This window comes from Herpailurus yagouaroundi, unplaced genomic scaffold (assembly GCF_014898765.1).
Source record: "Herpailurus yagouaroundi ecotype Mexico unplaced genomic scaffold, PumYag 141, whole genome shotgun sequence".
NCBI lineage: Eukaryota > Metazoa > Chordata > Mammalia > Carnivora > Felidae > Herpailurus > Herpailurus yagouaroundi.
Window position 1 is genome coordinate 31819151 of NW_024412396.1, and position 13156 is coordinate 31832306.

At 42.2% G+C, this 13156-nt stretch overlaps 1 protein-coding gene across 6 annotated transcripts in view; it reads left to right on the top strand.

Annotated features, from left to right (window-relative positions):
* Positions 1 to 12280, top strand: part of FBXO34 (F-box protein 34) — a 90581-nt gene extending 78301 nt beyond the window's left edge. For all 6 annotated transcript variants that reach the window (XM_040477216.1, XM_040477215.1, XM_040477219.1 and 3 more), the window contains one exon: positions 9004 to 12280. In XM_040477216.1, the coding sequence (XP_040333150.1) occupies positions 9014 to 11152 (2139 nt within the window). In that variant the 5' untranslated portion in view covers positions 9004 to 9013 and the 3' untranslated portion in view covers positions 11153 to 12280. The remainder of the gene's footprint in view (positions 1 to 9003) is intronic.
* Positions 12281 to 13156: the final 876 nt, after the last annotated feature.

Below are 13156 nucleotides of genomic sequence, written 5' to 3' on the forward strand. Positions count from 1 at the left end.
TTCCTTTGTTTTCTTTTTAAAAAAATTTTTTTTTCAACGTTTATTTATTTTTGGGACAGAGAGAGACAGAGCATGAACGGGGGAGGGGCAGAGAGAGAGGGAGACACAGAATCGGAAACAGGCTCCAGGCTCTGAGCCATCAGCCCAGAGCCCGACGCGGGGCTCGAACTCACGGACCGCGAGATCGTGACCTGGCTGAAGTCGGACGCTTAACCGACTGCGCCACCCAGGCGCCCCTCCTTTGTTTTCTTTAAGAAATATTAGAATAGGAAAAATAAGCAAGAGGGCTTTACAGGAATGCTGAGTATCTGAAATTTATAGAGGCGAAATTTTCTTGGTAATGCTCAATGTACTTTTCAATATATATCAATGATTTTGGGGGGACTAAACTTTTTAAATGTTTCGCTGGATTTTGATATTCTTTCTCGTGGGAACTACAAAACTGTAGATTTCTCATCAGTGTTAGGTAGCAATAAATTGTGATACGCCAGAGTTATGTGAGTGTTTAGCATTATGTCACAGGAACAATAGGAAAATACTTTGTAAACCATTGTTGACTGGATTAATTTAAACATGGTAAGTTTAACAAAACATAATACTTCAGTTTGTCTGTATCCCCAACTGTTATTTAATAATTCAAAATAGACTGAGCAAGTGTTCTTTCCTTTAGCCTCCTGTCCCCCTTCCTACCTAGTCCAAGAAAAGAGGGGGTAGAGGATCCATGTAAATTAATGACTAATTTAGTATTTTGCAGTACGCTGTAAAACTGTTAGGTGTTGCTTCAGTTGTGACCACAATGGAAAAGCAAAGTAGTGGCTACCCTTCCCAACTTGTAATACTCCTTTCAGTATGTTTTAGATACTTTATTGGCCCATCAAATTTATCATAAACTTTTATTTTGGGGAAGTTAGCTTTGTTTGGTCTTTAATCATGGTATAGAATCTATATTAGATAATCATGATGGAGCTGTGTGCTGTATGTATGTATGTATGTATGTATTTAATGTTTATTCATTTTTGAGACAGAGAGAGACAGAGCATGAATGGGGGAAGGTCAGAGAGAGAGGGAGACACAGAATCCGAAACAGGCTGCAGGCTCTGAGCTGTCAGCACAGAGCCCGACGCGGGGCTCGAACTCATGGACTGTGAATCATGACCTGAGCTGAAGTTGGTCGCCCAACCAACTGAGTCACCCGGGCGCCCCTGTGTGCTGTATTTAAATAAGATTGTGAATTCTACGAATGATGAAAGCCATGAGCAGCGAATTCTGGAAAACTATGCATGTGCTTCCAAAGACTAGTCTCTGTATTACTCAGTATCTTTTAACAGACAGTAAAGGATTTTTCCATTAAGTTGTGTACAATTAACCATCCAGCCCTCCTGAGGCAAAGGTTCAAGGTCCCATGAAATGGCTTTAGAGAATGTTCCTTGAAAGAAAGAAGTTAACTCCCTCCCCCAATATTTTGGAGCCCAGTTTGAGAACTACTGTCTTTTCTGATGTATAGTTTGTTTAGTTTATATTTATTTATTTATTTATTTAGTTATTTATTTATTTATTTATTTATTTATTTATTTATTTATATTTTGGTTAAGGCGTTCAGTGGGAGTTGGATGCATTCTGTCAGTCCTTAGAGGATTATGAAGGGAAGTACTATCTTCTGCCTCCACGTGTATTCACACCCTCCTAGTCTTGGTACTTTTTCTACTTTAACAGCCATGGAAGTAGTTTCTACATACTTATAGATTCGTATGGCTTTGTATGTGATGTGGTGTGTCTGCTTTAATTCATCACAGTTATGTGTAGAGGTTTTATGTGGCACTGAAGAAAAACTGACCTAGTTTGAGAGAGAAAAATCTCTTTGAATAGATGCTGTCAGAGTTATTTAATCTCATTTGTGTCATAATTGGGCCTGTGTGTGTGTGTTTTTTAAAAAAAATACTTATTTATTTTTGAGAGAAAGAGAGGCAGAGAGATAGGGAGACACAGAATCTGAAGCAGTCTCCAGGCTTTGAGCTGTCAGCACAGAGCCTGACGCGGGGCTCGAACTCACAAACCATGAATGAGATATAATGACCTGAGCCGAAGTCATATGCTTAACCGACTGAGCCACCCAAGTGCCCCAAGTGTGTGTGTTTTTTTTAATGCTAGGCACACTTTATCATTAAAAAAAATATATGTTTTTATTAAGTAGTCTCTATGCTCAGTGTGGGGCTCGAACTCACAACCCCAAGATCAAGAGTTGCATGCTCTATAGACTGAGCCAGCCAGGCACCTCTGGGCCTAGGTTTTTTATTTTTGTTTGCTTTGAACAAGGAAAGTGCAGATCCAGGAGACTCTTAACCTAATTCTCATCCTGATGCTACCACTATCTCACTGTGGGGCTTCAAAAGTCATTATAGCTCCATTATTTCATTTGGAAAAAACAAAGACTTCATTATATATACATGTAATACTTTGCTGGAGTTGCTAGTCATTTCTGTAATGGTTCAGTGAAGAAGGTGGTTTTAAGATGTTCTCCGGACGGTTTTACATTCTTTTTTTTTTTTTTTAATTAAAAAAAATTTTTTTTTTAAATTTTTATTTGAGAGAGCACACACACACACGCACACACGCGTGCGCGCGTGGGGGAGGGGCATAGAGAGAGGGAGGCACAGAATCTGAAGCAGGCTCCAGTCTCTGAGCTGTCAGCACTGAGCCTGATGAGAGGCTCAAACCCACCAGCCCACCAGCCGGGAGATCAAGACCTAAGCCTAAGCTTTTACATTCTTAAAGAAACAGTGAATTTATTTACTGTATACTTGAACTCCTCTAAAGGTATCATGGGAATGGTCTTTCAAGGATTAGTCTATTTTAATTCCTCTGGCCTTTTGTAAAGGAAGAAGAGCTTTTAACTATTCTGATAAAAGTGGACTCCTGGGGTGCCAGGGTGGCTCAGTCAGTTAAGCCTCCGACTTCGGCTCAGGTCATGATCTCACAGTTTGTGGGTTCTAGCCCCACATCAGGCTCTATGCTGACAGCTCAAAGCCTGGAGCCTGCTTCGAATTCTGTGTCTTCTTTTCTCTCTGCCCCTCCACCACTCACCCTCTGTCTCTCTCTCAAAAATAAATAAAAGTTAAAAAAAATTTTTTTTAAGTGGACTCCTTTTTGGAGTGCATTCCTGTACCTTTAACATAGCAGAAAGAAACTTAGGAAATGACTTATTTCCTAGTCTGTTTCGATAGGCAACGCCATACACTGAGTGACAAGTTAAAAAACAAGCATCTGTCTTTGATTTTAGGCCTCCTATTAGCACTAAGCCTATTATTAGCACAAAGAGAAATCTCATCCTTTTCCTCTATTCTGACCCCATATTGCCATTTGATTCCTCATTGATCAAATTCACTCCTCCATAGTCTAGAGTTAGTTACTATGACTCTTTCAACTTTGGGATTTATCCACTTTTTTTTTTCTAAACAAAGTTAAAATTCTCTTCCATGGCTCTATTTTGGGATTGTACGCTGTGTTTATTTATTTATTTTTTTAATTTTTTTTTTCAACGTTTTATTTATTTTTGGGACAGAGAGAGACAGAGCATGAACGGGGGAGGGGCAGAGAGAGAGGGAGACACAGAATCGGAAACAGGCTCCAGGCTCTGAGCCATCAGCCCAGAGCCTGACGCGGGGCTCGAACTCATGGACTGCGAGATCGTGACCTGGCTGAAGTCGGATGCTTAACCGACTGCGCCACCCAGGCGCCCCCGCTGTGTTTAAAGGTCAGGGTTTTTCCAGCTTTGTTTGAGCTGAAAACAGAAGTTAGAGTCTAAAAGGAATACTGGAATTATTTGAAAACAGAATTTTGGCTTTTGTTTGGAGGAAAGTTGTTCAAGTTTTAATTGATTCATTGTTATATGTCACTTTATTCCTGGAAAGGATTAAGATGGCAGGTATATACAAAGACTTTATCACAGCCATGCTTCGTGAAGGAGTTGGTAAGGTTCACTTTGTCACCTTCCAGTTACTCCTTCACCATGAACTTCTGGCTCTGCCCTACTCACCCACTGTAGTTCTTACAACAGAGTCACCAAGGATCTCCATTGCTAACTGGACACAGTTATTCATTGACCTTGCTATAGGGTCTAAAAGTGACTGTTCTTTTATGAACATTCTTCCTGTTTATTATAGTAATATATGTAATATATGTTCATTGTGAAATTTTGGAAAATAACATCTGTAATCTCCATCCAGAAAATGTTTTTCTCATTGAAATGGTTCTGTGGCAACTGCCTTATTCCTTTCCTCCTATTTTTCTTGACCCTACCTGTGTCAGTCTGCCTACTAGATATCTGTTTTACAGGCAACACTTTTTTAAAACCCAACTGTCTCTCTTCCCTGCTCCAAATCTGCTTAGCCACCTTTTTTCACCATCTCACTGTAAGGTACCACTGTTCATCCAGTTGATGAAGCCATAAGATGAGGACCCATCCTTGACACCTGTCCCTCAACCTCCATTTATAATCAGCAGCTAAAGTTCCTGTCTGTTGTTGCTTATTAATTAATTTACTTGTTGTCTCTCTACTCCCAGCACCTTAGCTAGACTGATTATTCTTCACCTACCTCAGTTTCCCAAAAGCATCATCTACTTTTGAACCTCTTAGGACTTGTGTATCTTCCTTTAGGGCTTAGCTTAGAAGGTCAGGGCTTCTCTGACCTATTTCTACACCCTCAAGACTGAGCTTGGTGCTTGTGGTTCCCTTATGTCCCTTCATACACCCCTTCCTTCTGTATGTTGTCCCCCTGCTTAGATTCTCTCAGCACCCATACTATCTTTATAAACACACATCATATTCCATTGTAATTGTTTATTGACTTCTCTGTCTCTGTAAGGGCAGTGACTATGTCTTATTCATAATTGCACTGGTAATATCCAGCTCAGAGTGTTTAGTAAATTTCTGATGATAAATGGATAGTAGGAAATGGGTGGTGGTTAGTGTGAAAAAAAAAAAAATTAGAAGCTGTTATGTTAGTTTTAGGATTCTGGCTGCTTTAAAATTTGCATCTTAAGTGATGTGATTGGCCTTCTGTCTATCTGGTCCAGTAGTAATGGTTCTGTGCATGAGCTTCCAAAGTGTGAAGTATGGTAGGGCAAAGCAGGAATGAAGCTGATAGCTTGGCTGGGTGGGCTCTACCTTGCATTCCATTGATAAAGAGGTTAGGCTTTCCTATAGGTACCTGTAGTGGAGCAGAGATCAGATGGCTGCTGAAAAGTAGGGCAGTTGTGCCAGAGATAAAGAGAAGAGCATTTTAGAGACTTGGTGATTGGATATGGGGGTCAGGGAGGAGGAATCTTTAAGTGACTCAACTTTCTGGCTTGGTTGGCTAGGTACTTGCTGCTTTCATTAACTAGTTGTTTTGATTTTTTAGATTCTTTTTGACATCCAGATATATCTACTAGGCAGGCAATAGGATATGAAGTTTGGGAGAGCATGCCACTGGAGAGTCATCAGTATGTGGTTGTTAGAACTATAAGACAGCACTTAGATGTATAGCCTAAGATTAATAACGGTCTAGAAAAACAAGGAACTCTGAGGAACATGGACTTAAAAGGCTGGGGAAGAAGAGAAAAGAGCTGGGAAAAAGCATTGTCAAAGAAACTGAGGAGTTCGAGTTCTAGGGGATATTTAGCAATAAAAGACCATTGGCCTGTTTTGTGCTTTAAATGGAATAACAAGAAAATGGTTCTGTCTTTACCCAGCTGTTCAAATAGATGCTTCAGTGTGGACTGTCTGCAAGGCTTTTTTTGGGCAGGTCCACTTCACCCCTCTTGGTGTCCCAGCACCCCAGCCCAAATCTGGGACCCCACTGATACTCGTACATCGGATCTAACACATGACCTTTAATCCCTTCCAAGTTAAATCTAAAGGTTGAAAACAGATCTCAGAAATTCTGGATCTATTCCCAGAAATTCTGATTCATTGTACCCAGGGATCTTAATTTTTTACAAGGATATTTCTGAATGTCTATGGAACACTCGTGTAGGTAGGTGCTATAGCCCAGCATTTTATTTAATTGCAAGAGAGCAAGACTTTCTTATGGTGAACTTCAAAGTACAATTGTGATGAAGAGATTGGCAACCATGGAAACCTGGCTGAATCTTTCCACAGTGCCTGTGTTTGGGGAGGGGGGGGGCGGTAAGGAAAGCGCCACCATCTGGTGTAATCTGTTGGAGATGTAAAGTTTCTGCCTTTCGGGTTTTTGGGGGAGAGCTCCTGGTGCCCTGCATCATATCCCCGTGGTCTACCACTGATTTCAATGCAAATTCAGATTTCCGTAGTTTCTCACTTGAACTTACTACTCTTGCCACCACTTTTCTGTTTTCTGCCTCAGGGCATTCAAACCCAGCAAAGGAAGGAGGTTGGTTAATATCCTGGGCCACCTTTAATTAGGGGACAAGAGCCCATGCCTCATCATTGTGCTTTCTCCAGGGGTCCCACAGACTTGTCCGCTACCCTCCAGCAGTCACCCTGATGATGTCGAATGGCTGTATTGGCTTTTCTCCTTCCTTGGTTGTACCTTTCCTCACTTCTATTCCCTGGGATCATCTCCTATTTTAGTCCTGCTAAAGCCCTGTCTATTAGCAGTGTGTCACTTGAGTTGACTATAGGTTAGTAAGTGCAAACAAAAGCCTTCTGTAACTACATTTAGTTTCTTCTTAATGTCCCTGTCTATCAATAATAGCACGTAAAATAATGTGTGTGGGAGGAAGGCGAAGAGAACATATTGTGCAATGCAGAATGGCACACACATTGCTGAAGTTTAAATTTATTCACACTCTGTAATGAGATCATTATGTGAGAATTTATTGGATTTTTCAGCAACCTCCATTTCTCTCCCTTCACTTAGAAGGACTGAAGGGAATTTGAAAAACCAGAAAATCGTTGACCACGTTAGCACTAGATATACCTCTTTTTATTCGTCATTTATTCATTTATCTATTTTATTCATATGTATTCATCTTGTTTTGAAGAATTCTGGGTGGGTCTGTTTATAAGACTAAATTATATAATATAATGATAGAAAGCTATTAAAAATGCTGTAATGCAGGAAGGGGGCACATCACAGATTTAGGATAGAAATTGCCAAAGATAGTCAAGAAACCAATCTGATCTATTTCAGGATAATTTTGAAAAGGTACTTTGTCTTAAATGCAAGACTTCTCTTTACTTAGCTAGAAGATACTCATATTCCTGTTTCTTCTTTTAGCTGAGCCTAGACTCAAGGAATTAAGAGTTGAAAGGTGAATTTGTTCTGGATGATCACTTTTCATCCTTGACAATTAGAAGTAGTATCTGAAAGCAGTTACCATAGAGGCTGACACATTGCAGGCACTAAATGTTTTAAGGTAAATGATAAAGGTATATGTTGAGTTGCCAAATTATGTGTGTCTTAGACTGGTATCCCCACGATTAAGAGTGGGGAAACTCTATTTGCCTAGCCGTGAGGGGCTCGTACCACCAACCTGTGACTGCAGACGTTTATTTTAGTTTGTAGGTTTATTTTGTAGGAGACCGGGCATCCCTACAAAACACTTTTTCTCAATACACAGTGTTCTGTGTAACAGTGGATATTTTGTTGTAAAATTGATGAGATCATTAGATAATTTAGTATTCCAACTCCTCAGTTAACATTTCAAGTCAGACCCAGAGAGGAAGTGACTTTTCCAAGGTACACTCACCATGTTTAGCTAGTTAATGATATAGCAAGGACTAGAACACAGATCTCTGCATGTAATCCTCTTTCTTTTTTTTTTTTTTTTTTATTTTTTTTCAACGTTTTTACTTATTTATGGGACAGACAGAGACAGAGCATGAACGGGGGAGGGGCAGAGAGAGAGGGAGACACAGAATCGGAAACAGGCTCCAGGCTCTGAGCCATCAGCCCAGAGCCTGACGCGGGGCTCGAACTCACGGACCGTGAGATCGTGACCTGGCTGAAGTCGGACGCTTAACCGACTGCGCCACCCAGGCGCCCCTGTAATCCTCTTTCTAAGATGGCTCCCATCTCCAGCCCTGGTCAGGGGACAAAACAAGGCATTGTTTTTTCTGCAGTAGTTCAAAATGGTTTTTAGACTTAATAAGGATTATGTGTTCTGTGTTTGATTTAAGGTATGTGGAGAAAATTTAACAGTTAAGAGCTTATACAAATAGATTATTTAGAAAGTCAGGACTAGTAGATGGGCAAAGTACATAAGCAAACAAGTGATAAATTATAAACATCTATAAGTATTGAACAGTATGGGACCAGCTTAGAAAGCAGGTACAACATTTTTGATAGACTGGTTTGCAACCAATAAAAAGCTAGCTGTGGTGACTTAGAAATCATATCAGTCTACTGGAGATTCTGGACTGTTCTTTATCCTTTCCTTTTATACTGTGCCTTATACTTGGAAGTCTTCAGTACTTTACATTAAAAAAAATACATTTAAAGGACTAATTTCACATATAGAATGTTAACTAATGTCAGCTTCTGAAATTCACTGTCTATTCAGTCTGAAATTCTCCAGTTTATCTTCTGGCCTATATACCATGGAAAGTGGTTGTTTTGCTCTTGTTAGTCTTGATGTACACATTAAAAACTAGCTGAAATAAGAGTTGGTATGGTAATGATTTAATGAACTGACACAGTGTTTCTGTTACTTGCTAGAACCATCTGAGTGTATGTTTAAAAACTTTTCTGGGGCGCCTGGGTGGCTCAGTCAGTTAAGCGGCCGACTTCAGCTCAGGTCACGATCTCGCGGTCCGTGAGTTCAAGCCCCGCGTCGGGCTCTGGGCTGATGGCTCAGAGCCTGGAGCCTGCTTCCGATTCTGTGTCTCCCTCTCTCTCTGCCCCTCCCCCGTTCATGCTCTGTCTCTCTCTGTCTCAAAAATAAATAACACGTTAAAAAATAATAATAATAAAATAAAAATAAAAAAAACTTTTCTAAAAACAAAGTTACCACCTTAATCAAATATGTCTTTCTTTCTTGTAGAGCCTCTGTTATGCACCTAAAGCCATACTGGAAACTCCAGAAGAAAGAGCGACCTCTGGAAATCAGCAGGGAAACTTTGAGAACTCCTATGAGCCACCACGAAGCTATAAATGATGAAAAATGCAAAGCTAGCTACATGAAACCAAGTGTCTTTCCTTCACCCTCTCTTGGTAAAGTGTCATCTCGAAAGCCTCTTGGGATTCTTTCTCCAAATGTTCTGTGCAGTATGAGTGGGAAGAGTCCGATAGAGAGCAGCTTGAATGTTAAAACCAAGAAGAATGCACCGTCTGCATCAATCCACCAGGGTGAAGAAGGGGAAGGGCCGCTTGATATCTGGGCTGTTGTGAAACCGGGAAATACCAAGGAGAAAATTGCATTCTTTGCAGCCCACCAGTGTAGCAATAGGATAGGATCTATGAAAATAAAAAGCTCCTGGGATATTGATGGGAGAGCTACTAAAAGAAGGAAAAAATCAGGAGATCTTAAAAAAGCCAAGATACAGTTGGAAAGGATGAGGGAAGTCAACAGCAGGTGCTACCAGCCTGAGCCCTTTGCATGTGGCATTGAGCACTGTTCTGTGCATTATGTGAGTGACAGTGGGGATGGCGTCTATGCCGGGAGGCCTCTGTCAGTCATACAGATGGTTGCCTTCCTCGAGCAAAGAGCCAGTGCCCTGCTAGCTACATGTACGAAAAACTGCACTAACTCACCTGCTGTGGTGAAGTTTCCTGGGCAATCCAGAAGTGTGCCCCCAGCCTCCGAGCCCTTTTCTGCCCCAGGAGCTTGTGAAGAATCCACGGAAAGGGGAAATTCTGAGGTTGGTGAACCACAGAGCGAGCCAGTCCGTGTCCTTGACATGGTAGCCAGGCTGGAGTCTGAGTGCCTGAAGCGGCAGAGCCAGCGTGAGCCTGGGAGCCTCTCGAGGAATAACAGCTTCCGTCGAAATGTGGGCCGCGTGTTGCTTGCAAATGGCACTCAGGCTAATGAAGGCAAAACAAACAAAGGGGCCTTGGAGGCACCAGACACTCAGGTGAATCCTGTGGGGTCTGTATCTGCGGACTGTGGCCCCTCAAGAGCCGACCATTGTTCTCCCAAGGGGGATGAGTCCTGGGACGGTGCTCCTCGGGGCTGTCCGTCGTTGCCAGCGAGTGTGAATTTCCTCATGGACAGTGCAGAATTTGAGCCAGATCAGCAAACTGCCCTGAAAAATGGCAATAAATATGATGTGGAGATGACAGAAGAACTTGTTGGGTCATCTTTTCCTGCTGGCACCTGCCCTCAAGCCATTGAATTGCCCACAGATGCCGTTGATTGTCTGAGTAGAGAGCTCGTGCCGCTTACTAGCCAAAATCCTGATCAGAGAAGAAAGGAATCTTTGTGCATTAGTATCACTGTGTCCAAGGTAGAGCAAGGCCAGCCTTCTAGTTTAAAGCCCTGTGAAGACCCACTTCCAGGGATGTTGTTTTTTTTGCCACCTGGTCAGCACCAGTCAGACTGTTCCCAGTTGAATGAAAGCACAAGGGAGTCTTCCGTTGCCGGCCACCTTCAGGATGCTGCTGAGGGTGACAGTACCACTGAGGAAAAAAGTGTTTCAGCTGATTCATTTGTCCTGCCAGCCTCTCCTGTGGAAAGTACATTACCGGTGCTTGAGGCATCCAGTTGGAAGAAGCAAGTGTCTCATGACTTTCTGGAGACCAGGTTTAAAATCCAGCAGCTTTTGGAGCCTCAGCAGTACATGGCTTTTCTGCCCCACCACCTCATGGTGAAAATCTTCAGGTTACTTCCCACCAAGAGCTTAGTGGCTCTTAAGTGTACCTGCTGCTATTTCAAGTTTATCATTGAATACTACAATATCAGGCCAGCAGATTCCCGCTGGGTGCGAGATCCACGATACAGAGAGGACCCTTGCAAGCAGTGCAAGAAAAAATACGTGAAAGGGGATGTGTCCCTGTGCCGGTGGCACCCCAAGCCCTATTGCCAGGCATTGCCCTACGGGCCAGGATACTGGATGTGCTGCCACCGGTCTCAGAAAGCCTTCCCTGGCTGTAAGCTGGGGCTTCATGACAATCACTGGGTCCCTGCATGCCACAGCTTTAATCGGGCAATCCATAAGAAAGCGAAGGGGACTGAAACTGAAGAGGAATACTAAAGTCTACATGAGAGGCAACAGAAGGACTGGTTTTCTAGAATTGCAGAACCCCACCTAGAGCTGTAGAGCTACCATGCAAGTGAGTGTTGCCTCTCAGAGCTGTCACTGTAGGCGAATCCGTACGTATTCCATCAGGACTGCCATTGCTCAGGCAATTTTTAAACTCTTGCTTTACGAGCTGTACAAGGAAATCGGTCTCATTGTTTTATAGTGGCACCTCCCATTTGGTCCAGGGTGGTACCCCATGGTTTGATTCACTTGGCTGTGAATAACTATGCCTATTCTCCCAAATCAAATCCATCCTCAAACGACAAAGACTTGCCACCATCAAGGACATTCAGAAGAGTTCATTGCAGACTATGCAGGCGATCCCCAAAAAGGGGTTCCAGAATGTTTTCAAGCACTGGCACCATATTTGAAATAAGTGAATAGTGTCCTCTGGAAAGAATAGCAGCACTCTTGGATGAAAAGTATGCTTACAAAGGAAAAGTCAGGCACCTTACCTTAGCCCTTGTATGCTTGATCTGTGAGATTGAGGTTTGTGGTTGGAGATGGATTTCATGCCCTGTGGTGTTTACAGTGTATATAATGGTTGTGTTTTCATAGGGCTGTGAAAGTGCACATTAAACCCGAGCGCCTTTACCTTAGATGAGTGCTTTTGACCCCTCTGTAAATAACACTATTAAATCCAGTTGTATAGCGCGGATAGCTGACTGAAGAGCATCCCCACAATGCAGCTAGGATAGTGTTGCGGCTACAATTGTGTGGGTTTTTGTTTTGTTTTGGTTTTTTTTTTTTTTTTTGGTCTCATCTTAAATTTGTACATCCTGTATAAAATATGAATGTTTCCCAAATAAACTATGAATGTTTCCTGTATAATATATGAACGTTTCTGAGAAGAAACTCTAAATAGTTAAGAGGTTAACCTGTTGAAGATACCAAATAATGGTTTAACTGGACAACCTTAAAATTAGTATAGAGAAAAATCCTTTGTTATATTTTAGTGATCCATCAAGAATGAGAGAATATTATATAGTCAGATTATAACATTCTTGTCTACTTTACTCTTTCTGTCTGGTTATGAATTTTTTTTTTTAACTTCAATAAAAACATGCATCTTAAATGGGACCTGAGTTTTGCAGATTTCTTTTCCTCCCTTTTTGAGGTAATATTGGAGAATTATGTTGTGAATTGAATCGTTAAGAGTTTAAGGTTTTTTTAGTTGTTAGGAGAAGCAGGGAGAGAAAATTGTTTTTCTGCCACGGGAAAGAGACCACCTTCACTTAACATTATGAACTTACATTTTTGCAACACTTGAACGCTTATTTTGAATTTGTTCTACCCAACACCCACCCACTGTATCTCCTGTTGGAGAAGGTATTATCTAGAATGTTCTCACTGCTTGTCTAGGCATAACTAATCGTTACTAAGTGAGGATACATTCAGGTCTATGGTCATGTAATGCTGGGTGCGGCTGGAAGGTATCAGACCCCAGAAAGCTCTGTGGAGGACCTAAAAACTAGTCTTGAAATCAGGCACCCACCAGAAACCCTTGTAACTGCTGTCACCTCCAGAGAGTGGCTGATGGGGAAGTGATTGAGTAAAGGCCTCCATGGCTCTGAAGGAGAGAGCTGTAAAGGTTGAGTAGGCTTTGGCTCGGTCAGCAAAGGAGAGTGGGACAGGACTGGAGCCAGGTGGAGCCAGGGTCACCTGTGGCTGAGGTGATGGGTGGGTGGCCCTGGAGCTGCTTCCACACTGGAATCTGCCTTGGCCTGTTCTGCCCCTTATCGGTAGGCAAGCTGCTCCTCTCCAAAGAGGCAGTACTAAAACTGAAAAGTGTCTCTCAATGCTGAACGAGTCTGTCCCTGGCAGGAAACGACAGTGACACCTCTGACACGCTAGGCCAGAGCCCGAGACTCACTGATGCGTCTGTGATACAGGACAAGGAGAGGCTGAGAGAGCTTCCCTTTCCTTGATGGGCTCTGTGCCCTTCCTCTGGTCTTG